Genomic DNA, 27668 nt, shown 5'->3' on the forward strand with positions numbered 1-27668 from the left:
ACGAGAATGGCCCCGGGAAGCAATATATTTGCGGGATACAGATCGTTAGGATTTGTATGTAATCATGTTTCTCATGGAATGCGATACCATTTAAGAACAAGGGATCACTATGTGATGACAGCCATAGGAAAAGCTTTTCAAACATATCGGGTAAGCGAGTTCATATTATTGTTGTAGTAGGGTATCTATTGCGTAGTCCCACATATTGGTAAATGTGACCTGTATTTCATATAACATCCAAAAACAAATCTAGAATCTAACCGTGGTGTTAGGTATTTACGCTACCACAGGCCATCTAGATGCTTTTGGACTTCATGTGCAGGCAAAGCATTGGACGAGAGTTCCATATGTACCCACGCTATATAAACATAAAAGAGTTTTGTGGTATCAATGACAATGTGTAAACTGAGTCACTGAGTTTCAAAGTAACTTTAATGACAATCATGACAATGTTTTTATGACTTGTTTTCTGTCCTTTTTTGCTTGCAGGTATCAAAACTTTCCATCGTTGCAATTAGTAAGTAACAATGAAGTTTTTCCAAGAGATGTTTCACTTCAGAGATGAAATACAAATAGTCTAGATTACTCGGCATCTTCCTGCTGTTGTTAGTGTTAGAGTGAACATTTGTGTAGAGTTTGGGTGTTGTGGTAGTAGAGAAGATCTGTTGTAATGTTATTGTTAAGTGTAAGCTGTTGGGATATTAGTGGAAAAATGAGCAAAGAAAATGGGATTCCATCGGGATTCGAACCCGAGGGGGGGCGAGACCTCCGGATTGCTAGCCCGGTGCTCTGCCGACTGAGCCAAGCTATATAAATTAAATTCTGTATTAAAATCTCCTGCCCGTAGGATTCTTTCACAAATTTGGCATAAAAAGTATTTTAACTACTTGCATTGCTTGTAATATTTACTTGTATTAATGACTGCAATGCACTTCGCTTCACTTCTTTGAAGTCTGTTAAGCAGGTTTATTACTGACTAAAAAGAAATCAAGAGCTGGACATCAAAAGAAAGCTGCAAAGAAAAAGAAAGATAAGTTGAAGAAGAGTAGGGAGAAAGAGATGATAATTGGGCTAGATGAGGAAACATTGGGTAACTTTCTATTTAATAGCTTTTGTTATTATTGGATATGACTTTTTCATTGATTTTTCAACCCCTTTCGTTTGTAGGTGACTGTCACCCCGATGAAATCATATGTCTTGCTGCTGATGCGTGGCTGGCCTATACTTCCTGCAAGAATGTCGTAAGAGCCTTCACACTGGGACAGAAGGTAATTGTGACTTCCAGACATGCTCATTATTGTACATTGTAGGTCACAGATCTTTTGATGGTCAGCTGATCAATGGGCATCATTCCTTCTCCTAGCAAAAGGTGTCCAGCTGTTAATGAATTAATGGAAATCTCATTGTGACCTTGACTATGCTAATTGCACCAATGGCAAGATGAAGCTGACAGAGGCATGTTTTATAACAAGTGTTGAATTGCTCAATAAATTCAGCACTCGGCATATTTCCAGAATCTGTGTTCGTATTTGTATCAATTAGCAAGCTGCTGGTTTTTATTTTAGTTCTCATGCACAAATAAGTCTTGCTGCCTACTACAAATGCTGCAGTCTTTAGAAAGAAAGAAACAAAAACTAATGAATTGTGTGAAAAGAATTAGCAACAATATCATGGCTTCTCATTGTGATTGTTCTATGCCTTCAATGCACTGGATGCTATTCTTATCCTTCGTGTGTTGATATTCAGGTGGTGCATACATACACTGGACATGAGGCCAATGTCCACCTTCTGCTGCCCTTTGGTGACCATCTGATTTCTGTGGATGAAGACAGCTGTCTGAAGATATGGGACATTGAGTCAGAAGGCAAGTCACATCCAAATATGTGGGAAGTAACCAAGCATACATGTTTGTACAGCATGTATTCATCAGAATTCTTGTACATATTTAATTTTCTGTTCATAATGACAAAAGGATGAATATCAATTACCACATTTTGTTTTTCGAAGTAAGATGATGTGTGGCAAACATGTTTAATACAGTTGTCTCCAGTATATGATTTCAATCATACAAACTCTCCTTCTAATCATAATCTTCATTATCATTGTCATATTCATCACGTCTATTCTCCTGGCAGAACTGTTCCTTGATCTGGAATTTGACAAGAAAACATTCATGGTGTCAGCCATCATGCATCCGGCTACATACCTCAACAAGATTATGATTGGCAGCCAGCAGGGTGGGATGCAGCTATGGAATATCAAGTCGAGGTAAGTTGGCTTGCATCCCCCGAAACTCCCTCTAGGTTGCTCAAACTCATTCTCACAATGTCGTACTGAATAAAGATATGATAGCTAAATAAGATACTAATCTGAGACAGATGTAAAGTTGCCAGTCTCCCTTAGCATGCAGGGGACTCCCTGAATACTTCAGCATTTTCTCCATGTTCTGATGAAAGGGTATAATCCCCACTGATACCGTAAAGTTCCGTGTATAAGACGCACTATTTTTTCGTCGGAAAACGTTGAAAATCGGGGGTGCGTCGTATACACGGGTACAGTCGAATCACGGAAAAAAAATCTGTCATGTACACCCAATTTTATAAGGCCAACTTGGGGCTATGTATGCCCATCGACGTTTGGAAGGTAAGCAATCACTAAAACTTACGGATAAATGAGCGATCTTTCAATCTGGACACACACAAAAGCTGCAAATATGAGATAAACTTACAGCGGCTTTGTGCAGTAACGATATATCAATCTGGCCATAGACAACAGCTGTAACAGCACTGCTGTATGCTACCGATGTCAGTCTACCAAGCTACCAACAGCCAACCTAGTAGCTGGAATACGCGATGTACAGGTACCATTGCTAAATTACCGATACCGTAAAACTTTCAATGTACTAGTATCAATATGGCCATAGACAAAAGCTGTAAAATACGGAGTAGGATCGACGCTGTCACCGTCAATGTGAACGATGTGTGAAGCATGCATGCATATCCATGTCGTTCGTTTGCTCTTCATTTCACGAGGCCACTGTACCTAGGATAGCATAGCTACACTGTACAGCAGCTAGCTAGCTAGCTAGCAAGCCTTATGGCAAAGGCAGCAGCTGCAGAGAGGTTTTTGCAATGGACTCGCGTGCACACAGCGATCGGATCGAAGCGCGCTTGTCCATTGCGCGCTGTGCGTGCAAGTCCATTGTTCTCTGTGTGCATGTACTGAAATTATCGCGAGCTGCCTTTTGCAAAAGGCTAGCACTGTGCATAAAAGCATGGTACAATGTACAAGAGACACACATGTTACTGGTAATCTCTCCGGGCGAAACAACAGTGAGTGTAATTACCGTACGCACCGTACGTCTTGCCGTATGATCCCTCTGCTACACTTGTTGATGTTTTTCTTATTTTTCGTAATGAACCTTCCAGTCTGACATGCGTCAATATGCGAGACACCCTCTGCTACCACAGCAAAGATCGTACTGTACACTCATGAGTACGATATGCATGACACATGTACCACGATTGAAAGGCGAAACAATACTGTAGCAAGTGAGTACCGAGACAAGTCGCGCATTTTGCGTCTTCCATATTTTGCCGCTTCCATATTTTGCCGATGTCCGATGAATACCGTTAAAAGAAAGTATAAAAGGAAACAAAAAATAGAGCAAATACATGCTGCATTCTAGGGAAATTTTGAGCTGAAATAATATGTATTTTACACACGCAATATCTGCGTGGAAATTTTCGTGTGTGTTTTTTTTTATTTATTTTAGGTCCGAAAGTAGGGGTGCGTCTTATACACGGGTGCGTCTTATACACGGAACTTTACGGTAGTTTTCTTTACCTACCGGTACATGTATATCTCCCCGATTGCTCCCTGGAACCTCCGTGAAATTGATGTGTGAATGTTGGTTCTCATGGTGATTACTATTTATTCTCCTTATCATCCTCACACCTCATTCATCGTACTTCTTCTTCTTCTCCTCCTCCTTCTCCTCCTCTTCCTCCCCACCCCTTTCATTCATCTTCTCCTCCTCCTCTTCCTTTTCCTCGTCTTTCTCTTCCTCCTCTTCTTACCCCTTTCATCCATCTTCTTTTTTTTTTCTTCTTGAGCTACTTTGTCTCCTCCTCGTCCTCCTCATTCTTCTTTTTCATATGCAGCAAACTACTGTACAGTTTTCAAGACTGGGATGCCCCTGTCACAGTATTGAAGCAGGTAAGGTGATTGGTCTGATTACCGTAAAAGTGGAAATTTTTGCACATTTCGAGCCACCAGAAACTAGCGCAAAAATTAGTAATGCGTACAAATATTTTTGCTTACCATATGTTCTAGTAGTTGATGTCTTGATTCTGCGGAATAAAAACATGCGGAACTCTTCTTACCTGGCCTATTGCGAAAAATTAGCATCTCATTCTTCATCTTCTGTAGCAAGGCCTAGGACCAGATATAAATGGAAGAGGAGGGTACAATGTATTTCATTTGAGATTAAGATGGGATGTGGTGGGAGATTGATTTGAATGTGACATTTGATGTACATACAAATGGGATTTTCCCTGTGATGCTGCCCTCTTGGGCAGAAGAAAGAAGATAAAACCGTTATGAACATTCATGTATGTACGCTTGATAGTCAGCATCCCTTTCTAGTAGCATTTCAAACTTGTCCATGCTTATGAAATTCATCAATGGCAGTGTACATTGTATGGAAGTATGGAATGTTTCTCGAATAAAGGCTATTACCTGAATCAACTTCTTAACTCTTAACGTGCCAGGCCCATGGTGTAAACCCCCTATGTGCCCCATTTCTCTGAGACAGAAATGTAGTCGTGCTCTGGAAAAATTTAGAATTTACTCACAAATCCAGTAGGGAACACCACTCTGGGAAAATTTATAATTACTCACAAATCCAGTAGAGAACACTGCTTGATAGTCACCACTTGATGTGAGCTACATGTGACAGGAATGGAAGAAACATTTTCGTTGAATCGTGGTATTTGGCAAGTTATATCGATCGCTTTGGGCAGGTTTGTGCGTTTGAGCAGAATATGCAAACTTGGCAAGCTGTCGACTGAGTCGGGCATGTGGACGTGGCACACACAGAGTTAATAGGAAAGTAAGCTGTTTATTGTAATCCACATCATAATTATCGTCAATACCCTCATCACCTCTTCTTCCAATGTTTGTACTAATTTTTTGGTTGTTATCATTTGTTTTTTAAAGTCACCTGCAGTGGATGTGGTGGCTATAGGACTGGCCAACGGCAAGATCATCGTCCACAACATCAAGTTTGATGAGACTATAGTGACCTTCACCCAAGACTGGGGACCTGTCACAGACATCGCCTTTCGCACCGGTACCTTGCTGTCGTTATTCTCTCTCTGTAGTCAGATGAGCAAAGTGTCATTGTTCTGTAATGCTTGGAAGTGTTTGCCATTTGTTTTCACAGAAGTGTTCAACCATGGAAGGTTACAAGTGGTCAGCTATCACACAACCTTGCTCATCCAATCGTTGATTGGTATTTGACTATTACCCGTGTAATATTACATAATCTAACTTACTCACAGTGACCTGCTTAGGTAACCACATTATATGTTAGTGGTTTACTTGCATTATCATCAAACTTAGTTTCATTTGTGTTACAAGAGGAATTCACAAAATGCGTCACAAATTATGTGTAAGGCTGTGGTACAATATACAGGTTGAAGGGGCGGTGAGTTAGCTCAGTCTGTACACGTCTACCATACAATCGAAAGGACTTTGGTTCAATTCCAGGGTCCCACTTATAGCAATGTTTTGTGTAATCATACCGTCCCCACTAGTAAGAGGAAAAACACTCTGTCCCTCAGATAGGATATAGAATGGACGTCCCGTATGTGAGAGAGTCACAACTCATGCACATAAAAGATCCCGCTTCAGTTATTCATCGCAAAGAGCAGGGTGTTAACCCAATAAAGTGGTTCCACTTTTCATCCAACTGGACCCCGTGGAAGACCGGCTATTGCAGCTGAATGTGGGCTGTCCAGCCATCTTCTCAGATGGAAGTGAAACAAGCAAAACAAACAGACACCGTGGCATAGGAAAAGGGAAGCAGCCAATAATACACTGAAAAGTATTAGATTAGTGGCAGATATCACTGTGCAACACAGTGCAAAGCAAAGTTGTGTGATATCCTTTATTTATGTTCACACAGATGGACATCCGATCATGATATCTGCCAGCACAGCTGGTCATCTGGCCATCTGGAACCTGGAGGAGAAAAGGCTACAAGCCCAGATGAGGGATGTTCATGAGGGCGCTATTGCAGCCATCACATTTCTGACATCAGAGCCGATCTTGGTCACCAACGGGGGAGACAATGCACTGAAGGTACACTACTACACCTCACTCTACTTTATGTACTTGCCAGGATTCTGTCATTCCCTTTTCGGGCAACCTCTATGTGTATGAGAAGTCAGTAGCATTGAGATTGTTGTGCTCAGAGGGCTAAGCTTGGAAATATTCCAGCTTCAAGATATTTTTGCAAGAGCATAGATTCCTGTGCATTCATGAATAACTAGGTTTTATAAAATGGGTTCAAGAATGTAGCCAATTGGAAGCGCTGAAATGAGTCACGTGTGCGTGCATCAATTTCTCACTAACATGCTCGGCCTGACGTCACAATATTTACACTAGCAGTGCGCACTCATTCAGTTGTTACAAGTGCGTCGCGCGCTACTGTACACGCTGTCAATCCTGTAAACAACTTCTAGTTCGGGCTCTGCCGGCCGGCCTTTCTTGTGTGCATAACATGTGTGGCGTACGTATACTCTTATATGTGTGGGATTTCTGAGTGCGACGTGCGTAAATGTTTGGGACGAACATCGACGAGTGATACATGTAGCTGACTGGTATTGACCCACAAAGGTACGTGAAAAATGCTGTTAGTTTTCGACCCATTTTATAAAACAAATGATGCACAGGATTATTTCGTGGCGTTAGTGGAGATGCAGCTCACTCTCGGGTATTTACAATGTAGTGCAACATGCATTCGGCTTCGCCTCGTGCATGTTTCACAATGGTAAATACCCTCGAATGCACTACATCTCAATTAACGCACTCTATCCAGTGCATCATTTGTATGTTAACATACCGGGTATGTAACGTATCAAGAATTTCAGATATCTATGTAATGTATCAAGAATTTCAGATATCTATGTATTTTGATTTCAAAGTTAATATCAAATAAGAAGAAAAATCAATGCATTTTTAACACAATCTGTAAGATAGTACATATGTGACCCTGCACCTCAAAACAAACAAAAAGTCGCCAGACATGAATTTTTAGTAAAGACAATTTTCTGAAAGAGCAGACTTTAAGCTTTAAAATGATGTATAACTCAAATCAAATGGACTCTCCTAACCTATCTAAATATTGGAAAGAAAGCACAAACTCAGGAAAAGTGTGAACTGAGAAAAGAGGCTCTGAAGTAGTGTCTATTCAACCGCTTAATCTTTACCAAACCGTGCTGGCTGTGCGATGAATGGGACAAAAAACAGGCAGTAAACCACCAGAGTAACAACAATGAAGGGATTATCAGATTAAATTGAAATTAAGCATGCCTCATTAACACATTCTGTCTATAATTACATGCAAACTTTCAAAGCCGTAGCCCTATCCTTTCAAAAGTTATTAGAGTTGAAAGTGAAGAGTGTGGACAAGGTTTTTCAGAAATGAAAAAGGGATTCTAAAGACACACCTAATCACACTATTCTACCAAAAATGTTCGAGATAAATTGCTAAAAAACACACTTTCCTGCCCGTTTTATGATACCAAATTTTAGCATAATGTAAAAGAAGACCCTCTCTTTCAGAAAATGTGAAAAAGTCAAGTTCGGCTAGGTTGACCCATTTCACTTATTTTCAGTCCTCACGCAAAATCAGTGTGTGCGACTTTATGTTCGTTTTGAGGTGCACGGTCACATATAATAGCAGCAATGAAGGTACAGTACCTGTAATGAGCTTGTACGTAGTCACTGTTGGTTATTTTCCTGACTCTTGTAGGTTTGGATATTTGACCAACCCGACGGAAGTGGAAGAATACTGAGAGAGAGGCGTGGCCACAGTGCTCCACCAACCAGCATCCAGTATTATGACAAGATGGGCAGTACTATTCTCAGTGCAGGTGGGTAGGAAGTCAAGTAAAGTAGGAAGGGCAGCTTGAGCAAAAGATCGCTCTCCATAAAACTTGGTCTGAAGAAAGGACAATGCAAAAGATCTGTCTGAGCTGATCTGAGATTGCAGGAGGGCATGTAGTTCAAAAGAGATTCAATGAGATATTCTAGAACCATTGAATGGAGATATTGGTATGAAGTCAGAAGCAGTGCTTCAAACTTTATGCCTGACTGGACTGGAAGCCAATGTAATTGCTTTAATTGAGACTGAGGTTGCTTGAAATTGTTTGTGTGTGAGAGAGATGTATGTCAGTAAAAAGTCAAAGGAATGTGCATTTCTCCTGAAAAATGAAATTGTGTGGAGTTTTCTGTTTATTTTCTTTATATCATGTTCTGCAGTGACTTACAAACTGCTGTTCTCATCCAGCAGTGGCGGCACAAAAAAAAAACAAAAAACAAACTGTGAACAGATTGCCCAATTTTCTTTAACTGATGTGTTTTACTGATATTGCTGCTTTCACTCAATCCACATTTTTTGGGAAACTCCCCTCTAAGATTTCCATCAGTATATCACCCAGACAAAAAGTTGTTACCCCAAAAGATATCACCTTTGTTTTATCCCTCCTTCCACTCTCTCCCCATACACCAGGCCAGGATAGTACCCTCAAGTCATTTTCAGCGGTCACTGACAAGGCCAACAAGGACCTCGGCATGGCAGCTTACAACAGGACTACGGGAAAGAAGAAAGGATCGAGGCGAGAAATGCGCCGCATGAGACCAATTACAGCCTTTGCAGCAGGTAGGTGTGAGGTGCAGAGAGCATTTGTGACCCTGCACCTCAAAACAAACAAAAAGTCGCCAGACATGAATTTTAAGTTAAGACCATATTCTGAAAGAGCAGACTTTAAGCTTTAAAATGATGTATAACTCAAATCAAATGGACTCTCCTACCTATCTAAATATTGGAAAGAAAGCACAAACTCAGGAAAAGTGTGAACTGAGAAAAGAGGCTCTGAGGTACAGTGTCTATTCAAGCGCTTAATCTTTACCAAACCGTGCTGATTGTGCGATGAATGGGACAAAAAACAGGGAGTAAACCACCAGAGTACCAACAATGAAGGGATTATCAGATTAAACTGAAATCAAGCATGCCTCATTAACACATTCTGTCCATAATTAATGCCAACTTTCAAAGCAGTAGCACTATCCTTTCAAATGGTATTAGAGTTGAAAGTGAAGAGTGTGGACAAAAGTTTTTCAGAAGTGAAAAAGGGATTCTAAAGACACACCTAATCACACTATTCTACCAAAAATGTTCGAGATAAACTGCTAAAAAAACACTTTCCTGCCCATTTTTGATGCCAAATTTTAGCATAATGTAAAAGAAGACCCGCTCTTTCAGAAAATATGAAAAAGTCAAGTTCGGCTAGGTTGACCCATTTCACTTATTTTCAGTCCTCACGCAAAATCAGTGTGTGCGACTTTATGTTCGCTTTGAGGTGCACGGTCACAATTACTCACCTTCTCATTGCCCATTATGCCTCCTGGTATGTAGAGCAGCAACAATGGTCTGCCATTCCTGTCAATCTTGGGCTTTCTTCCAGGTGCTTTTCCATTTATCCTATATTCCATTCGTACTGCGGGCGAAATTTGAGGAGGTTCGAAAGCCCGATCGAAAATGTGGTGTCTTGTCAAAGCAAAATGGAGACAGTTTGAGAGAAAAATTCATGTTATCTGTAGTACAATAAAGCATGTACCGGAATACTCCATTGCATTTTTGGCTGATGGATGGTATACATCGAAACCTACCGTAATGTAATGTAACACTCAATCTCAGATGTAACAATGCTAATGTCCCTCACGACAGGAATTGTAGTAGAGTATCAAAATGATGATATTACAGTCTTTCGTTCGAGCATGGAGAGCAAGCGTTGTGTTCACAGATATCCTGCTTCGTTGTTAAGAACCCGTTTCTGTGGCAATGAATGGCTATGACATCACACTTTGGTACTCTATACAGTTGGAAGAGAGTATACCTTGATACTAATTGTTGACAGTTTATTTTTGGATATCTGTGCAAGGGGGGCAGAGAAACAAGCCAGCGGATGTGCAAAGTGCCGAGCCTAATTGTGATGTTGATGGATAATGCAATGACGCCTGGTCCATTTTTTCCCCTCTCTCTCTTTGCTCTTTAACATCTCTGAATCACAACTCTGAATTACATTAGCATAGTTTGGGTTCGTGGATTTGAGCCCCATGAGGCCAGACACATTTGCCCTTCAGCGAGGCACCTTATCCACATTACTGCTCTCCACCTAGGAGTATAAATGGGTTCCCGGTAGGATGAAAATGTTGGTTGACAGCATGTGCGTGCCTGTAAGATGGCGACTGGCTGGAATGCTCCCTAGGTAGTGGAAAGTAAGCACTGCCTTGTGCTTGTGGGAAACAATGTAGGCCTATCCAGTGACCTGGGTAATGATAGTATGGATGCACCTTTAGCACTCTACAGAGCAGATTTGGTGCAATATAAGCCATGTTCATTATCATTGTTAGTATCATTATAGTTAACGTTTCATCCATTGTGCAGAGAAGAGCCATGAGGGAGAGTGGGACACCTTCGCAGCCTGTCACCGGGCCACGCCCATGGTTACCACCTGGAACTACCAGCACACCACTATGGGCAAACACAAGCTGAAACACGACCGTTTCAAAGGTCAGCATGGCGTGGAGGCCACGGTGAGTTCCTATCTTCATGCAGACTGTCTGTGCATTGACTGTGGACATTATCCGGAGAGCTCACTTTGTGTGGTGCTAGCCTTTAACCCTAAAAAGACTGGGGGGGGGGGGGGGGGGGGCCTAAAAGGCCCCCCCCCCCCCATCGACATTTTACGCAATTACTCTGCAACACGCTATGCTCTCGCCGCAATGCTCCATGACTTTTTTCTTTCGAGTTTTCCGCACATTTTGACACCAAATTTGTGACGCCCGGGGGTACGGTTCTGAAGTTACATAACTTTTTGTACATGCACATGAGACTGAAAATGGCTCAAAAATGTGATTTTGTGTACAAAGTCAATACAAATTGAGTTTTATCACATGGTTCATATAAATATGCTTATTTTTACTCTCAATGGCTAAAATCAATTTGTTTTAGTAGTATTATGCTTCAAAAAGGGTCTGCCACAAATTTTGCTGAAAAAAGCAACAAAAACAAAAGGTTGAAAAAACAGAAATACATAAGAAATTCATAAAACAATAAAATAAATAAGAAATTGATTTTGATACCGAATTTTTTTCAAGTACATTTGCTAAGAATGCCACAAAGAATATTTAGACCAAAAATGAGCACTTTTGGAGCTTTATTTACTGATTTAGATCAAAAAGTCTGATTTCTCGCATAAATTAGCATAATTAATCAAAATAAAATAAAAGAAAACTATTTTGGAAAATTTAAATATACGATCTTGTAGATTACATCGCACACTACCATTGTGCAAATTTCCGTGGCGATCGCGCGATCCACAGCCGAGATCTTAAGGGGGGGCCCTTTAGGCCCCCCCCCCCCCCCAGTCTTTCGAGCTACCAAAATAGCCCAGTCTTTTTAGGGTTAACCCTAACCAGGCCGGGCTTTTTGGGGTGTCCTGTGGCTGGGGGAGGGTTGATTCAGAGATCTCAGCCGTCAATCGCGCAGTCGCCCTGAAATTTGGCACATACATTAACTGTTGCATGAACTACCAAACTGTAAAAGAAAAAATTGAGTTTTTGATTTTTTATATTTTATATTAATTGAGATGAGTGAAATCATAAATTTTGCTCGAATTCAGAAAATAAAGCTAATGGCATCCTAATTTTTGATGACATTCCTTGTAGCATTCCTAACAATGTACTTGAAAAAAAAATCTGGTATCAAAACTGATTTCTTATGTATTTTATTGTTTTAAAAATTCTTTTGTTTTATCTTTTTTTTTCTGCAAAATTTATGACAGAACCTATTTCAAGCATAATCATGCTGAAAATAATTGATTTCAGCCGATGAAAGTAAAAATAATCATATCTTTATGAGTAAGGTGAGAAAACTCCATTTGCATAGACTTTATACATTAAATCACGCTTTTGAGCCTTTTTTGTCTGACAGGCATGTATAAAAGGTCACGCAGTGTCAGAACAGTATGTGCGATTTTCGCGAAAATGGTGTCAAAAGATGTGCGAGACTTGAAAGTAAAAAAGTCAGCGAACAGCGCGGTCATTTCGCATGGCGGAATAGTCGCGAACAATGTCAAGGGGGGTTGATTCAACCCCCCCCCCCCCACCCCCTGGCCCTTTTAGGGTTCAAGGGATCGAATAGTTTTGGTTTAGCCTTAACTTCAGGTTTTTATCATTTTTTTGGTGAGGTAGTGAGAAACCTGTTATGAAATATAAAAGAGCATTTAATTCCAAGATTCAATGTTTATTTGATGAAAATTGTTTTTGAAATGGCCGAGATATCCAAAACAGAGTGATCCCCTTAAAGTGTGGGACCCACATTTTATTACGATTGTTTTGTTTTACTTTGTTTTGGGATGTTTCAGCTATTCCAAACCTGATTTTTATCAAATAGACTTTGAATTCCTCTTAAAATAGTATGCTCTGTACTATTACATAACGTCGGGTGCCCGTGCATTGGCCGCTAACACAATGCAAATTGTATTGCATTAGCGGCCAATGCACGGGCACCCGACGATAAGTGTTTTCTTGGTATCTCGCAAAAAAAGTTAAAGCCCAATTTTCATCTCCACCAATACTGTACCATCCCTTTAATCTCATTGTTCGCAACCAGTGAATTTTTACCATGTGGTTCATAGACAGTAAAGTTGTCACCCTACCCAAATCATGTAAGGATTTGAGTTCAATACTGTTTAAAGAGAGACCAAAAAAAAACAACAACACTTCTTTGTCTAGACAAGTGCAGTTACTTTTATGTTGTAGCTTCTCTATGTACAAAAAAGCTATAAGAAACGTATGATAAAAGTCATTCACACTGTCTTCAGGTACAATGAATGACAAGGGGCAAAGGTCATAATTTTATGTATGATTTATGGAAATTGGGTCAAGGGTTGGGAAATTCATGTGACACTTTATTGCAGGCCCTGTAGTTATCCTTCTTCTTCAGTAGAATCAACCATGTAAATATAGATACTATTCATCATGGTTGTTTTTTTTTTGTCATAAATGCCTTATTTAGGGGAAGATTTTATGTGAGACATGTTTTCGTTGTGCAGCTGATTGTGTGTTTATCTTGTTTTTTCTTCCTTTGTTTGCCTTGACAGGCCATTGATATTTCTTCGTGTGGCAACTTTGTGGTGGTTGGCTGGAGCACAGGACACGCTGACGTGTACAACATTCAATCAGGGATCCACAGGGGGTCATTTGGGGCCAAAAGAGGTGTGCAGTCAGTACCTGTGACAGTCAGTAGTGTTTTTGTTGAGTTAGTGTACCTGTAAATATTTTCTGCCTATTTAATCCATCTGTCTACATACACATTGTTTCTCTCTTTCTGTCTATCTGCCCACATGCTTGCCTATCTATCTATCTATCTATATATCTATCTATCTATCTATCTACAATGTATCTATCTTTCTATCTATATCTCTATCTACATATCTATCTACTTTATTTATCTATCTATCTATCTAACTATCTATCTACATTTTTATCCATATACCCATTTCTTTGATTTATTTCAATATTGTGTAACATTGTAATGGGAGAACAGATTAGGATTGATTTTTTTTCCCATTGATTACCTGTTTTGTTTCTCAGAAGTAAAAACAAACAAACAAAAAACAAACAAAAAAACCTACTTCGCCTGCATTTTGCTTACAATACCTTTGCTGACCCTCTTTCCCTGCTGTCCAGCACATCAAGGGGCTATCCGTGGTCTGGCTATCAATGGTCTGAACCAGGTTCTCATGTCTGGCGGCGCAGACTGCCAGCTCAAGTTTTGGAACTTCAAGAAGAAAAATCAACTGAAGACACTGAAGCTGGATGTGGCCATCAGTCAATTGCTGCTACACAGGGAGAGGTAGGAGTCTGTGGGTTAAACCAAAGACGTTGGATGATGTGATTAACTCCTGGTGTGTCAAGTTCGAACTCCCGACTCGGTCAATGACTTGCCGACCTCTCATATTTTGCTCAAATGCACAAACCGATTGATCACAATCACAATAAGCCACAGTACATTGAAAGTGTCATGCACAATGCCATTCTTCATACAAATAGTGTGTGGTGCGTGGTAACTGAATAGCGGTGTTCCGTAGGCAGTTATGGAGTATATTCTGATTTTCTGTCGAAGTTGTGCATTCAAAAAGTCAGGCCTCCCAGACCTATATGACAACATAACTGAAAGGCGGACAAATTCTGTCTTGGGGTTATGTTTTTATTGCTGGCTTGCAAAAAAAAAGTAGCCATAGCTTTGCCTTAGATTTTACTCCACAGCAAAGCTTGCAATTTCCTCTACATTTTGAGCATAAACTCATCTGTGAAAAGTTGTGTGGACTTGTAAACAATATATTCCAATGGTCATCATTCAAAGAAGTCTCAGAATTGTATGGGTCATGGAGTTTACACCATGGTAAACTAAGAGCTAATATAAAGATTTTTGTATTGTTGCTACTACCACAATGTCAAGATTACCAACTAAATGAATATAACAATAATAATTGTGATGATGTTGGTGATGATGTTGGTGATGATATTGCTCTCATGGTTCTGATGGAGCTGTGATAAAGATGATGATGATGCTGCTATGATGAAGATGATCATGATGTAAATGATGAGAGTGTCGAAGAAGATGATGTGACCAACCCATTTGTTTTTTTGCCATACATCCTGATTTTCCTGCAGTTCTATGCTTGCTGTTGCCAGTGACGATTTCTCTGTATCTGTGGTGGATGCTGACTTGAGACGCATCGTCCGAAAGTTCTCAGGGCATCGCAACAGAATAACAGACATGGTAGGAAAGAATGTTCAGAGAGTGCTTGAAAGACAATGACTGATTTCTAATGAACAGCCAATACCGTCAATCTTGCTTAAGTCGACCTGGCATACATTGAAAAGTCGGCCAAGTCGAGGGTCTTTTCAAGTCCTCTTTTTGTATTCTATTGATTTTAATCCCTCATGAGTCAAATTTTCTCTAAATCAAAGTTATTTCTTCAGTCCAAATAGATTTGACTTAGGCATAGTTGACTGTACATACAATTGTACACTTGTACACACACCCTGCAGCAAGACATACAGATGATCAATTGGGTAAGTTTTTAGTGTAAATGAGATGTGAAACTCATCAATGTCAAAAGATAGTGTTCCATGTATTGATCATAGTGCTCTGTTCATCTGTGCTGTATTTGGGCACTGAGGTTCAAAGTGTGATAATGTCTTCACGTAGTGCTTATTTGTATGTGCCCATGCTAGTGAATTATCTTTCACAATTGCATGGTATATGCTGCAAGGCATTTTTCCCCCCACTTTCGAGTGTGTATTCAATTGCTTTGTATTACTTTGATTCCTTTTAGTTTGTGTATTTAAAAGGAATTATGTGATATTAGAACTAAAGCTTTAATTGAATTGAATTTGTGTAATTTCTCTGTCTGGCAGGCATTCAGTCAAGATGCCCGGTGGCTGATCACCTCCTCAATGGACTGCACAGTGAGAACGTGGGACCTGCCAACCGCACAGTAAGCCTTTCACCCCCTTTCAGCTACCTACATTATGATTGAATACAATGCTCATGTGTGGGATGAGTGACTACATTTGAGGCATTTTTGGTGCAAAAAGTTGGGGAGGGGGTGCCACAGTTATAAATGCATTGCTGGAGAGTGATATGAGTGATAACTTAATTTAATAAAATAAGAGCAGAAGCCAAACATATATTTACAAACTCATTCCCTATGAGATAGTCAAATTATGTAGACTTTACACAGGTTCCTGTGGATTACTCAAACCAGTGGGTCAAATGAAATTTATGATTTGCTTTAATGTCAGTGATGCATGTGTTATTTTCCCCACTAAGAACGATGAAGTGAATGCGATAGTTTAGTAATAATGTAATGAGGAAAAAGAAGCTCATTTGTTTTAGAGGTATAGATTTGAATTGAGACATCATTTCCAGCTTGTCAACAACAAATCAAGGATATTATCTTCTTGCCAACATACATACTCTTGTATGTGAATGTCCATCACACAGCATGGGGAAACAGGGGTACTCTTGATGTTTATGGTGTATTACCTTCCCCACCCCAACACTCAAACATTCATGAGATTAAGTCAGATAGAAGCTACTCCTTCAGTGTAGAGAAAAGTAAGAATATCAGTTGTTTTTGTTTTTGTTTTTGTTTTTGTTGGTAGTGGTCATGCATCGCCAAGATACGAGTTGGGCTGGTTCCCTGTACAAAGTATAGAAACATTCATCTACCATTTCATGCACAAAGCTCATATTGAGACCTCCAATCTCTCTCTCCATCACACCATCCATTAGACTGGTGGATTGTTTTATGCTGGATGTTGCAGCAACAAGTCTCGCTTTCTCACCAACAAATGACTTCCTAGCCACAACACATGTCGACGATCTCGGCATATACCTATGGTGAGTTGTGAGATGTACGGATGTATTTTTCCAGATAAAATGTCTTGTAAATGTAAATGGTTTCAGGTCAATTCTAGGATCAGTACTTGTGATTTGCGTGATACATGTGCATGTATGCAAATACTGTCGTCTATTTGTTATTCCCCTTTAACACACTAAGTTTGTACGTTTCATATCAATTGAGAGTATGTCTTACCAATTTAGCACATAAAAAGAATCTAGTAGATAACAAAATCTGTGTCTAACAGCAGAATAGCAAAATTGAAGTGTCCAAATTTGATGTTTTACTGCAATTCATATCCATTCAAGTGGACTATAAGATTTGTTTACAATGTGCTGAACTAAAGGTTCATGTCGTAATTAGTTGATGCATTGTAAAGGGTCCCTGCAGTCCAAATGTATGTTGACCTCTGTTGTTGCCGTTGGTCTACACATAACCAAATTACTAAATGCTTCATGATGATATTCATATATATATATATACTGTATATATATAATTTTTTAATGCAAATATTACTTGATAAAGTAAGAAATTGTAAGATACGTAACCGTCTGTTGTTCAGTTCGAATTTATTCAAGAATATAATGTCACTTTTCTTGTGCATAAATGATATTGCCTGGCAAACATGCTACATTTATGATGTGGTCTTCCAGTTCAAGACTCTGTTTACTGTAAAATGAGGACTGTTCGCATGCATTTTAATTTTGCGAATTTGGGGGGAGCTAAGATTTATGAAATTAAGATGCACATGCAAGTTCTTGTCTACACCATATTCGTTGAATAATAGAGGCAATTCGCGATAAATATCATGCCGCAAAAATATCGTGTTTTACAGTATCCTTTAGAATGATGACCTGATTCTGGTAATAGATTATAAAGTTCATATTAGATATAACCTCTTGTTTCTCTCATTATCTGCCCAGGTCCAACAAGACGCTGTATAACCACATAACCCTGAAACCCCTCCCAGCTGATTATGTGCCTTCTACCGTCTCTCTACCCGGCACTGATCCAACCACAGGTGACTCTTCTTTAACCCTTTCCGTGCCAGGGACTTTGGTCAATGTGTGCAACATCATTGGGTTTTCTGTGTCAATCAGCACTCAAAGCATACAATGGGTTAACCCGTTGAGGACGGGCTGATTTTGCTACAAAACGCATTTCCCATAGACACTTGCCCGAGTATACTTGGGACTTGTTCTCAACAGGTTAAAGATGTCCAGTGTCATTGCATCAATTTTTGTTGTTGTTTTTTATGCCTCCGCCACGAAGTGACACTGGAGGCATTATTTAATGTATATTTCTTAAAGAGTAATGGTCTGATGCAAACTTGAACCCTTACTATATTCTATGATATATATGTTTCATACATGTATGTGCACTTTTTATTTTTATATCTCCTGGATGATTGTATTGAAACAAGTTCATGTGTTATAAATGCATGCTCAGTAAACAAAGGTGGACCATTCTATCGGGTGCTAATTGCCAAGTCAGAGTCACCATGCTGATAAATTTTTGATTAATAAAAATCCTGCAGGAGACACTTGCCGGGCTGATATATGACTGAATTCTACATTTCAGGCTTTTGTTTTTGTCTCTCTTATTAATGTTGTTGTTTAGCATTTATTCTCTCTCCAGTAAAAGAGGAATTGATTTATCTTGTTCTGTATGAGTGACATTAGTCACTTATTTGTTAAATATAATTTAATCATATTGCAGCACTAGTTCACAAGGAGACTCATGTATGATGTATAATCAATGCAAGCCTCAATAGATTTGATCATCTTTTAACCCGCTCCCTACGGGAACCTAGTGGCCTTTGTATTATTTAAGTTAATGGGGATTTCAGAATTCAGTGTGGAACGGGTTAATCTGTTTTCGCTTATTTCACCACACTCAGAGCTCCCTGCTCCTGACGATGAGGAAGATGAAGAGGACTCTGACGTCGAGGAGGGGATTGAGCTGAAAGAATTCAAGTCACCAGAGCAGATTGGGGAGGAGCTGATCACACTTTCTCTTCTTCCAAACTCTAGGTGGCAGAGTCTAACGCATCTAGACCTCATCAAGGTGGGCATTGAATTACTGTACCAGCTGAAATTTAAAACAGATATATTCTTGAGTTGCTACTTCACAGTGATTTTCTCATGTTGTTAATGTGATAAACAAACACACAATCTGCAAGAATCTTCAGGATTGAAGGAGACAGATATGAAGAGTAATAATTCAACTGCATTTGTATCGTCGATGTGAATTTATTTATATACTTTGTCTGAATGTTTTTTATCTGTTTGAATGAAATAAACACGAATTGAATTGAATTGAGTAATAATAAGAAGAATTTTGCAGACACGAGAGGGTGTAATACCGCAATTGTATTTCACTGTTATCATCCCGATATGAATAAGAATAGGAAACCACATATAATACTAGTACTGACTGTTTTTGTCTCGCCCACTGGAGGTGAAGGCGAGACTAAGAGATCCAAATGGCATCCGTCCGTCGTCCGTCCGTCGTCCGTCACAAATGTTAAAGTTTACCTGCAAGACTCTCTTACGATGCATAACTTGGCATCTGTTACAGCAATGGCAGCCACACTTGGGTGATAGAAGCACTAGGGGTATCTTCATGTTGTGGTGTTGTCAGAGGTCATGTGATGATGTCAAAGGTCATTTGAGGTCATATATTAAAGAGTATGTGCAAGACTCTCTTTTCTATGTTAAAGTTTACCGGCAAGACTCTCTTTTGACAAATATCTTCACATAAGTTGCTTGGATTACAACCTAACTTGGGTCATAGATGCACTGGGGGTACCTTCATGTTATGGTGCCGTTGGAGGTCACAGGATAAGGTCAAAGGCCATTTTTGGTCAAACGTTAAAGTTTACTTGCAAGACTCTCTTATCACATGTAACTCGACACATGTTGCTACAATGGCAATCAAACTTGGGTGATGGATGCACTGGGGGTACCTTCATGTTATGGTGCCGTAAGAGGTCACATGATAAGGTCAAAGGTCATTTGAGGTCATACGTTAAAGTTTGCTTGCAAGACTCTCTTATCACACGTAACTCAGCACATGTTGCTACAATGGCAATCAAACTTGGGTGATGGTAGATGTCTCTTGGGAAGTTGAAGGTAACCACAAGGTCAAAGGTTACAGACAGGGGTCAACGAACTTTTAGGGCCCAATGTTAAGTTTTTAGGGCGCATTTCGTTTATGGCTCATAACTTTTGATCCCTTTGTCCGTTTGTGACCAAACTTGGATGGAAGATGTCCTTTGGGGAGGTGAAGGTCGTCACAAGGTCAAAAGTCACAGACAGGGGTCAACAAACTTTTAGGGCCCAATGTTATGTTTTTAGGGCGCGTTTTGATTATGGCTCATAACTTTTGATCCCTATGTCCGTTTGTGACCAAACTTGGACGGAAGATTTCCCTTGGGGAGTTAAAGGTCATCACAAGGTCAAAGGTCACAGAAAGGGGTCAACAAATTTTTAGGGCCCAATGTTAGGTTTTTATGGCGCGTTTCGATTATGGCTCATTACTTTTGATCCCTTTGTCCGTTTGCAACCAAACTTGGATGGTGAATGTCCCTTAGGGTGTTGAAGGTCACAAGGTCAAAGGTCATAAGCAGGTCAATTAACTTCTGGGAGTTATAAAAAATATTAATTCCTTGTACGCGAATGGGCGAGACACAATTTGGCGATTGCCTTGTCTGCATTCCCGGTATTGTGTACTTTCATGTTGTTTTGCCCCAGTTATTACTACATAGGGTTATGTTGTTTTGCCATGTCACTGCCTTTAAAGAGGGATATGATGTAAGAAAGCCAGTGACTTGGAAACTAGCTTTGAAGTGTGTTCATAGATATACCTGGTATACCCATGTGTATAGGTCTTCCTTAGCTTTCAGGTCCCCTTTAAAGAGGACATCAAGGCTATTAAGGAAGAGCTATTTAGTATAGGCGATTCCCATTATAATGAAGTCTTCGGCGCAGCAGTTTGGGTTTTTTTTTCTGTTACATTGAAATTTTGTTATAGCTGAGCCAAATAATAAAGTATCCCATAGATAGACAGTACTTTTGGGACCTGATTTTTTGTTTCGCTATATGAAAAGAAGAAATTCACTATAACTGTGTTCATTATGACAGGTGTGCACTGCATTTGAATCACATCATGGTACTGTAGGATGATATTATTCTTTGATATTTCTGTGCCTTGCACCCCATTCTGGTCATCTTGCAGAAGCGGAATAAACCAAGACACCCTCCAAAAGCCCCTAAGGCAGCTCCATTCTTCCTCCCCACCATCGCTGGCCTCACACCAAAGTTTGCTGCTCCCGAGGGAGACGAATCTGAGAAGGTATGTATGAAGGAGAAAAAAATAATATTTGTCAAATTGACTCTTCAACCTGTTGAGGACATGCTGATTTTGCTGTAATGCACGTTTCCTGTAGGCATCTGCCGGAGTATACTGGAGTCTAGTCTTCAATGACTTAAATGATATCTTGATTGTGATATGGTTACTTTTACACCCTTCATGGGATGAAAATCTTTGTTGTGATGACTTTGAATGTCCAGAGGCTAGGCCCGGCTGATTGTGGTTGACGTAAGCATGAGTACTGCATAGGACTGTTTAGCATCCACTCACTAGGATACAGGTATCAGCAGAAATGAAGTGTAATTGCTCTTCAATTTATTGTTTTTAATTCCTCTGCCCCAATAAGTTGCCAAGACATTGTGTCATCACAGTATTAGCCTCTGTGACTGTCCATCCATTGGGAATGCTATCTCCAGTGGGTTTGTGACTTATTAAGTATCAGAATGAAGTGGGAAATATTTCCTTCGAGTAAAGATGTCTGTCCGCAAGGACAAAGGTCAACATGAGTAAACTGCATCTTCTCATATAGTATGAACAGCCATAGCTATGGTAATAGGCCCATAGGGATTATGTTAAGGAGACATAAGTATCTTGGCTGACTATGGGTGGCAATTGTAGTGTTTTAGCTATTTATGGATCATCTTTATGTAACTTTCCCAGAAATATGAAACCCAATCCCAACATTGTATTTGTATTTTGCCTGTATTCATGTAATCTTCATAAGAATATGAAACCCAATCCCAACATTGTATTTGTATTTTGCCTGTATTGTATGGAGACTTTAAGGGTAAATCAATGTTTTAGATGTATAACTAAGGAGTTTACATAGTAGATAAGACAAACCTTTGCATCTTCTGCACATGTTTGCATTGCCTTTAATAATAATCACCAAGGATGTATCTTGTCATTTGTGGGTTTTAATGTTTCATCTCTGTGTGTTTATGTGTGTGCAGCCAACATCACAAGTCATCAGCATGTCCAGTGTGGAGCTCAAATCAGATCTGTGCAACCTTTTGGAGCAAGGCAATTCACCGAAGCACTGTGAGTGTTAAATACAGTGTAGGATGAAGACTGTTTCCCCTTTGATAGGACTATTACCACCTTTAGCATATCACCTTGCAGGACAGTCTGTCCAGTCACCTCCACCACTTTTTTCCATTGATATTGTTGTTAGGTTGTTTTTTGTCACAACACATTAGGCTCACAGGTTGCAGATATTAATTGCCTGTACTCTGTTTGTTATGCCTCCGCAACGAAGTGGCCGGAGGCATTATGTTTTCGGGTCGTCCGTCCGTCCGTCCGTCCGTCCGTCCGTACGTCCGTCCGTACGTCCGTCCGTCCCGTTTTGTTTTTGTCGATATCTCAAGAACCGTGTGGTGGTTTTACATCAAACTTGGTATGAGGGTATATCCTTGGGGGATAATACTTTGTGTGGATTTTAGGGTCACAGGGTCAAAGGTCAAAGGTCACAGGTTATTTTGTGAAAAAAAAATTGAAATTTTATGTTTTTCTCCATATCTCGCAAATGGTTCAAGTTATCTTCATGGAACTTAGTATATATGCTTGTACTGATGGGCAGTGATTATCTAGGGAAGTTGGGGTCGTGGGTCAAAGGTCAGGGGGTCAAAGGTCAAGGTCAACTCCTCAAAATATCACTACTTTCCTTAGAATGCAATATGCCTGAAGGTTTTTTTTTTTTTAAACTTGATGTATGGCATGTATTACCCAATATATATTTTTGGGGAAGTTTCTTGCCAAAAGGTCAAAGGTCAAAAGGTCAAAGGTCAAGTGGAAGTGCTAAATTGCACTTTTTCCTCCATATCTCGAAAGTAACTCCAGGTATCATCATGAAACTTACATATTTATGCATGTTCAACCTAACAGTGAGTCCCTTTGGAACTGTGAGGTCAAAGGTCAAAGGCCAGGTTTAGATAATGCTATTTTCCCATTTGATACTGAAATTATACTTTTCCTCAATACCTTGAAAATTACTCAATGCATAAACTTATAAAAGGGTCAAAAGTCAAGTAAAAATCATCAGTTCCCCAAATACCTGCACTCTGACATTTTAATCATTCATCCAATTGAACCTAGTTCTAGGAAAGTGAACATTCAGCACATTTGTGTCAAACCTGTCCTTTTAATATTTTGCCAATTGTGTGAAACTGTCATCACACATTGTCAAGACATTGTACTATAGACCTATTAGGAGAACCATGCATTATGGTGGAGGCATATCAGTAGCCGTAGCGATATGTCTAGTTTGTAAATACAATATCCATCTGTAAAGATTCTTCTAATTGTAATGGGAATAGGCATACTTAATCATCAATAATGTATTCTGTTGGCAATCTAAGTCCATTTCGTGAGATACTTTATAGAGTAACTTGAAATACTTGGTAATATTATATGACCTATATAGATATCAATGTGTGATTGGTCAAAATGCAGTCACGTGACCATTGTCACAAGGATGAGAAGCGTTATATTTTCATAACATGACGTAAATTACGTACAACCATGGAATATAACAGCGACCACGTTAAACAAATGCGTTATATCAGGAGGGGTGACGTCATCAAAAACCAATTGTTATGATGCGCGCAACATACACAGAGACGCTTTGCACACACACGAATGCAATCGCCATGACCACAGTACACAGCAGCACACTACTGTATTAAAAGCGTTAGCGGTAGACAACACTTCATGCACAGCATACACGCGCTACAAGCGAGAATTGCGAAATTGCAACAGATTTGTTTTTGTCAAACTGTTAGCAGTGTTGTAACTGGTATGGCAGCTTGAGAGAGAAACAAACTGGTGAATGTGCTGGAAGCTATAGAGCCTACTACTCCCGTTAATGTTAGACAGTCGTGACAGGGCCAGAAGGCAAAGGATTTCCCATTCCGTATTACCACCGCCTGAACTGAGTAAGTTTCTTTGACACCGGTAGTTCTATGCTACTAGCGCTGGACCTGGACCAGGGCCAGGTCCGTAGTCTACAGTTCATGTACCAGTGACTGCAGACAGAAGAGATTAGGCCCTACAACATTGTTAGAAAGTTCACATTCTCATACATCACCACAAACACTTACCTCAACAAGCTTGCTTTAGACCAACAGCGGCAGTTACGGTAGTCTTCTACAATTTAAAAAAAAATAATTTTACAACTGTCATTACAAAATCTAGCTCTAACGTTTACCGCTACGTAAATAGGCCCTCGCTACAGGCCTACGTATGATTGAATAGCGACTGTTCTAGGAATGCTCCCGCACGGCAATATGCCACGGAAGAACGAATTACCGATAGTAGGGCCTACGCGAAAGCCATCATAGTTATGGCTCGGTTTGGCTCGATTGCATACCACTAACAGTGCCGAGCGTTGTAACGCGCGTTCATGAATTTGACTGTGGGTTTGAAAACGGAGAAATCGTGTTGCTTTATACAGCAGTTTATTTCTTGTACTGTAGGTCATATAATATAACAGATATTGACTTTTTTCCTTCGGTAGGAATATAACATTTCATTTCCCTTGGGAAGTTATATTTTTGTCTCGAAATACTATATTTTTCCTCAGCGCTACGCGCTTCGGAAAAATATAATAATCCTCGACAAAAATATAACTTCCCACGAGGATCTCAAATGTTATATTCCACCTCTGATAAGTCAATATCTGTATATTATCATGCCAACAATTAAACATTCATTAAGCAAAGTCTTTGGGGTTGGGGATGGGATCACAGTTGGAACTGTAACAGGGTTATGTATTATGATGTAATTGTAAAGATGAGAGAGTTTGATATCAATTCTCATTTTCATCACACACAGATATAGCTGTACTGGAGCATCTCAAAGCCATGTCACCCTCTCGTGTTGACCTCGAGATGAGGTCTCTCGACCCCATCGGGGGCGGGTCAGTGCTGGCAATGCGGCAGTTCATTGCCTTCCTGCATCACCTCCTGGCCACAAATCGTGACTTTGAGCTCGCCCAGGCGTACCTCTCCCGCTTCCTGCAGGTAAAGTCGTTGTGACTCTGTGCTCTCACAGGATAATCTGCATGGGTTACACCACACATCTTTGCAACAAAGTTATCTACCCATTTCCTGGCACCTAGGTTACATTATTTATGAGTCATTCAAGCTGTGGTACATAATTGATTTATGCCCCATATCATGTTGTAAAGTTGGGCATGGTGTACCTTTGATGGAAAAATCTTGTGATGCATGGTTTAAAAAATGTTCCTTCCATCAATAAAATCTGATTTGTAAAGTCTACTCTATTCAAACTGTTGATTTCATGAATTTTGTGCTGGATAAGCCACTTTTATCTGTACTGGCTCTGAATATTTTTACACTGTCCTCCTCGTAAGTACTGTAGAGCATATTAAACACACAGGTACTTTTGTGGTAGGCTAAGTTTGATGATGAAGTTTATCTACAATGAAAAACAGAAATATTCTAAGAGCCCCTGAGATAAATATGAATTCCTGCCATGTCTTCTTCACTAATTGACATTTCTTCATCCTCGGTTTGTCTTCTAGACAAAATGTGACCGGCGACAACGGTTTCAGGCAAAAGTCGGGAATTATGAAAATTTGTTTTTTACTGAATCACACTGCCCATTTTCTAAGCTTTCCATTGATATCAAACACTTGTATTCTTCGGCATCATAAGTGGGCACAGAAAGCGAAATAAAATGGACTTTTTAAGTTATTAGCCCGACAAAATTGCGAGAAAACGGGCTTTGAAGATTCACCTCTTTCTCAAAGACAATGTCCGAGCGGCGATGCGAGGTGAGAATCACCCATCCATACAATAGTGCCAATCGATGTTAAGCTCCACCTCTAGCAACCACATCGCCTTCTGATTGGCTCACTGAGAGAGAGTCAAATTTCCCGGGCACCTTCCTAGGAGCTCAGCGTTTTGGAGCCGAAAAGCAATGCGTTTCGCTCGGCTTTGTTTACCAGTACGTCTTTCAAGATGGCGAAAGCCGAACTATGCAAACGTGTGCGACGCACCAGCCAATCACATGCGAGACCCTGCGCCGTAGCAACGCTGGGGATATTGGCGCGGGGTTTGAAAGAAGCTCGAAACTGATGAGAGCGATCCAACATAGGGTGCTTAAAATTGCATTTTCGATAGGAAAAACTTAGTATTATGCTATAAAATTTAGTGTAGATGTAGAAAACATATCGAAGATTCCATTTCTGCAAAAAACCTAAATCGACAAAAATAATGGTCAAAATCTTTGTACCCCGCCTAGGAGGGAATTTGCTCTTGCGACTTTTGCCTGAAACCGTTGCCGCGGGTCACAAATATCCTGAGTATAACTTACCAGGGGATAAGGATTTGATATTTCTGTCACTGTCTGATATAACTACAGTGGCATTTGTGTGAAACTGCCATAATTTTCCCTATGAATACCTTTGTTGTACTTAACGTTAGTCCCAGATTTGTAGAGGGTTACACTATTTTCACTATTAAAAACATCTTGGTACCCAGTAACTGGAGACTTAAGTTCATGGACACAGAAATGGCTGAGTAATCCTACATCCTGCTTTACTTTCCTTTCTGTCATCATCCGCCCAGCTTCATGGAGATACAGCTGCCTCAGATCCTGGTTTGTCGGAGGAGCTCCTGGCATTGGAGGAGACTCACCAGTCGTCATGGCAACGCATCCAACGGCAATTTGACCAAAGCCTCTGCCTCATCAATTACCTCAAGAGTGCAAAATTATGAGGATTTGGATACTGTATGTGACTGAGAATTGTGACTTGAAGGATCAATTTCGGTTGGCTTCAGTGATGCTTGGACTAGAGGTGATGATCTAGAGGTCACAGATACAATGTACATCCTGACCAGAGCCATGTATCCTAACTTTCCTTCAGAGGCATCAACACCAAACACCTCGCCAGTCCAGATGTCATTCCAAGACATTCATGGATACAGCAGTCAAAGTTGAAACACCATTTCAAAAGTGTATAGACTGTATTAAAGAGACAAAGGAAAGAGAAACCCCCTTACCAGCACCTGTACCACAGTGCAGGAATACGTCTGTTCCGTCGACATGGGGGTCTGCATGCATGAACAGTGCCCTGTCATGCATGAACACGTCAACGTTGGTGAAGTACCAGTAGGCTTTGTTCATCATGCAGATATATAAGTAATTTTATCTGGAAGATTAAGCAACAGCAATGTCAGTTTTTTACTCAAGTCTGTCCTTATGAATTTCCAGCCAGTGTCGAAATGTTACTCAAGATTTTAACATTTAAGGTAAAGAGCAGAACTGAATGTGAGCATGAGACTTCTTTAGAGGCCAAATGTGAAACTTCCATGCTGGGGGGGGGGGGGGGGTGAAATCAGTTGCACAGCAAAATCAGTCACACAATAGAATCTGTCAAGATTAATAGACAATGATTTTAAATTTCTCTTAATTGTTAAAAAAAAACCACACAAGTGGTACTCATTCACGTGTCTGTAAACATGAAAATAAAGACCCATTGGAAGTGAGTAAACATGA

At 40.0% G+C, this 27668-nt stretch overlaps 1 protein-coding gene across 1 annotated transcript; it reads left to right on the forward strand.

The window, feature by feature from the left end:
* On the forward strand, positions 1-27439 carry LOC139715347 (WD repeat-containing protein 36-like). Its single transcript, XM_071626925.1, has 22 exons — positions 1-150; positions 490-517; positions 1168-1268; positions 1747-1864; positions 2136-2268; positions 4164-4218; positions 5221-5353; positions 6191-6366; positions 8042-8162; positions 8801-8950; positions 10739-10887; positions 13458-13572; positions 14047-14212; positions 15034-15142; positions 15784-15863; positions 16664-16771; positions 17696-17793; positions 18673-18839; positions 21012-21128; positions 22100-22187; positions 24978-25165; positions 26738-27439. The coding sequence occupies exons 1-22, from the start codon at positions 7-9 to the stop codon at positions 26885-26887; spliced, it is 2694 nt and encodes an 897-aa protein (XP_071483026.1). The 5' UTR covers positions 1-6; the 3' UTR covers positions 26888-27439.
* The last annotated feature ends 229 nt before the right edge of the window (positions 27440-27668 follow it).

The sequence above is a fragment of the Diadema antillarum genome, unplaced genomic scaffold (genome assembly GCF_040938485.1).
Source record: "Diadema antillarum isolate AM-2024a unplaced genomic scaffold, OU_Dant_1.0 scf00000047, whole genome shotgun sequence".
NCBI lineage: Eukaryota > Metazoa > Echinodermata > Echinoidea > Diadematoida > Diadematidae > Diadema > Diadema antillarum.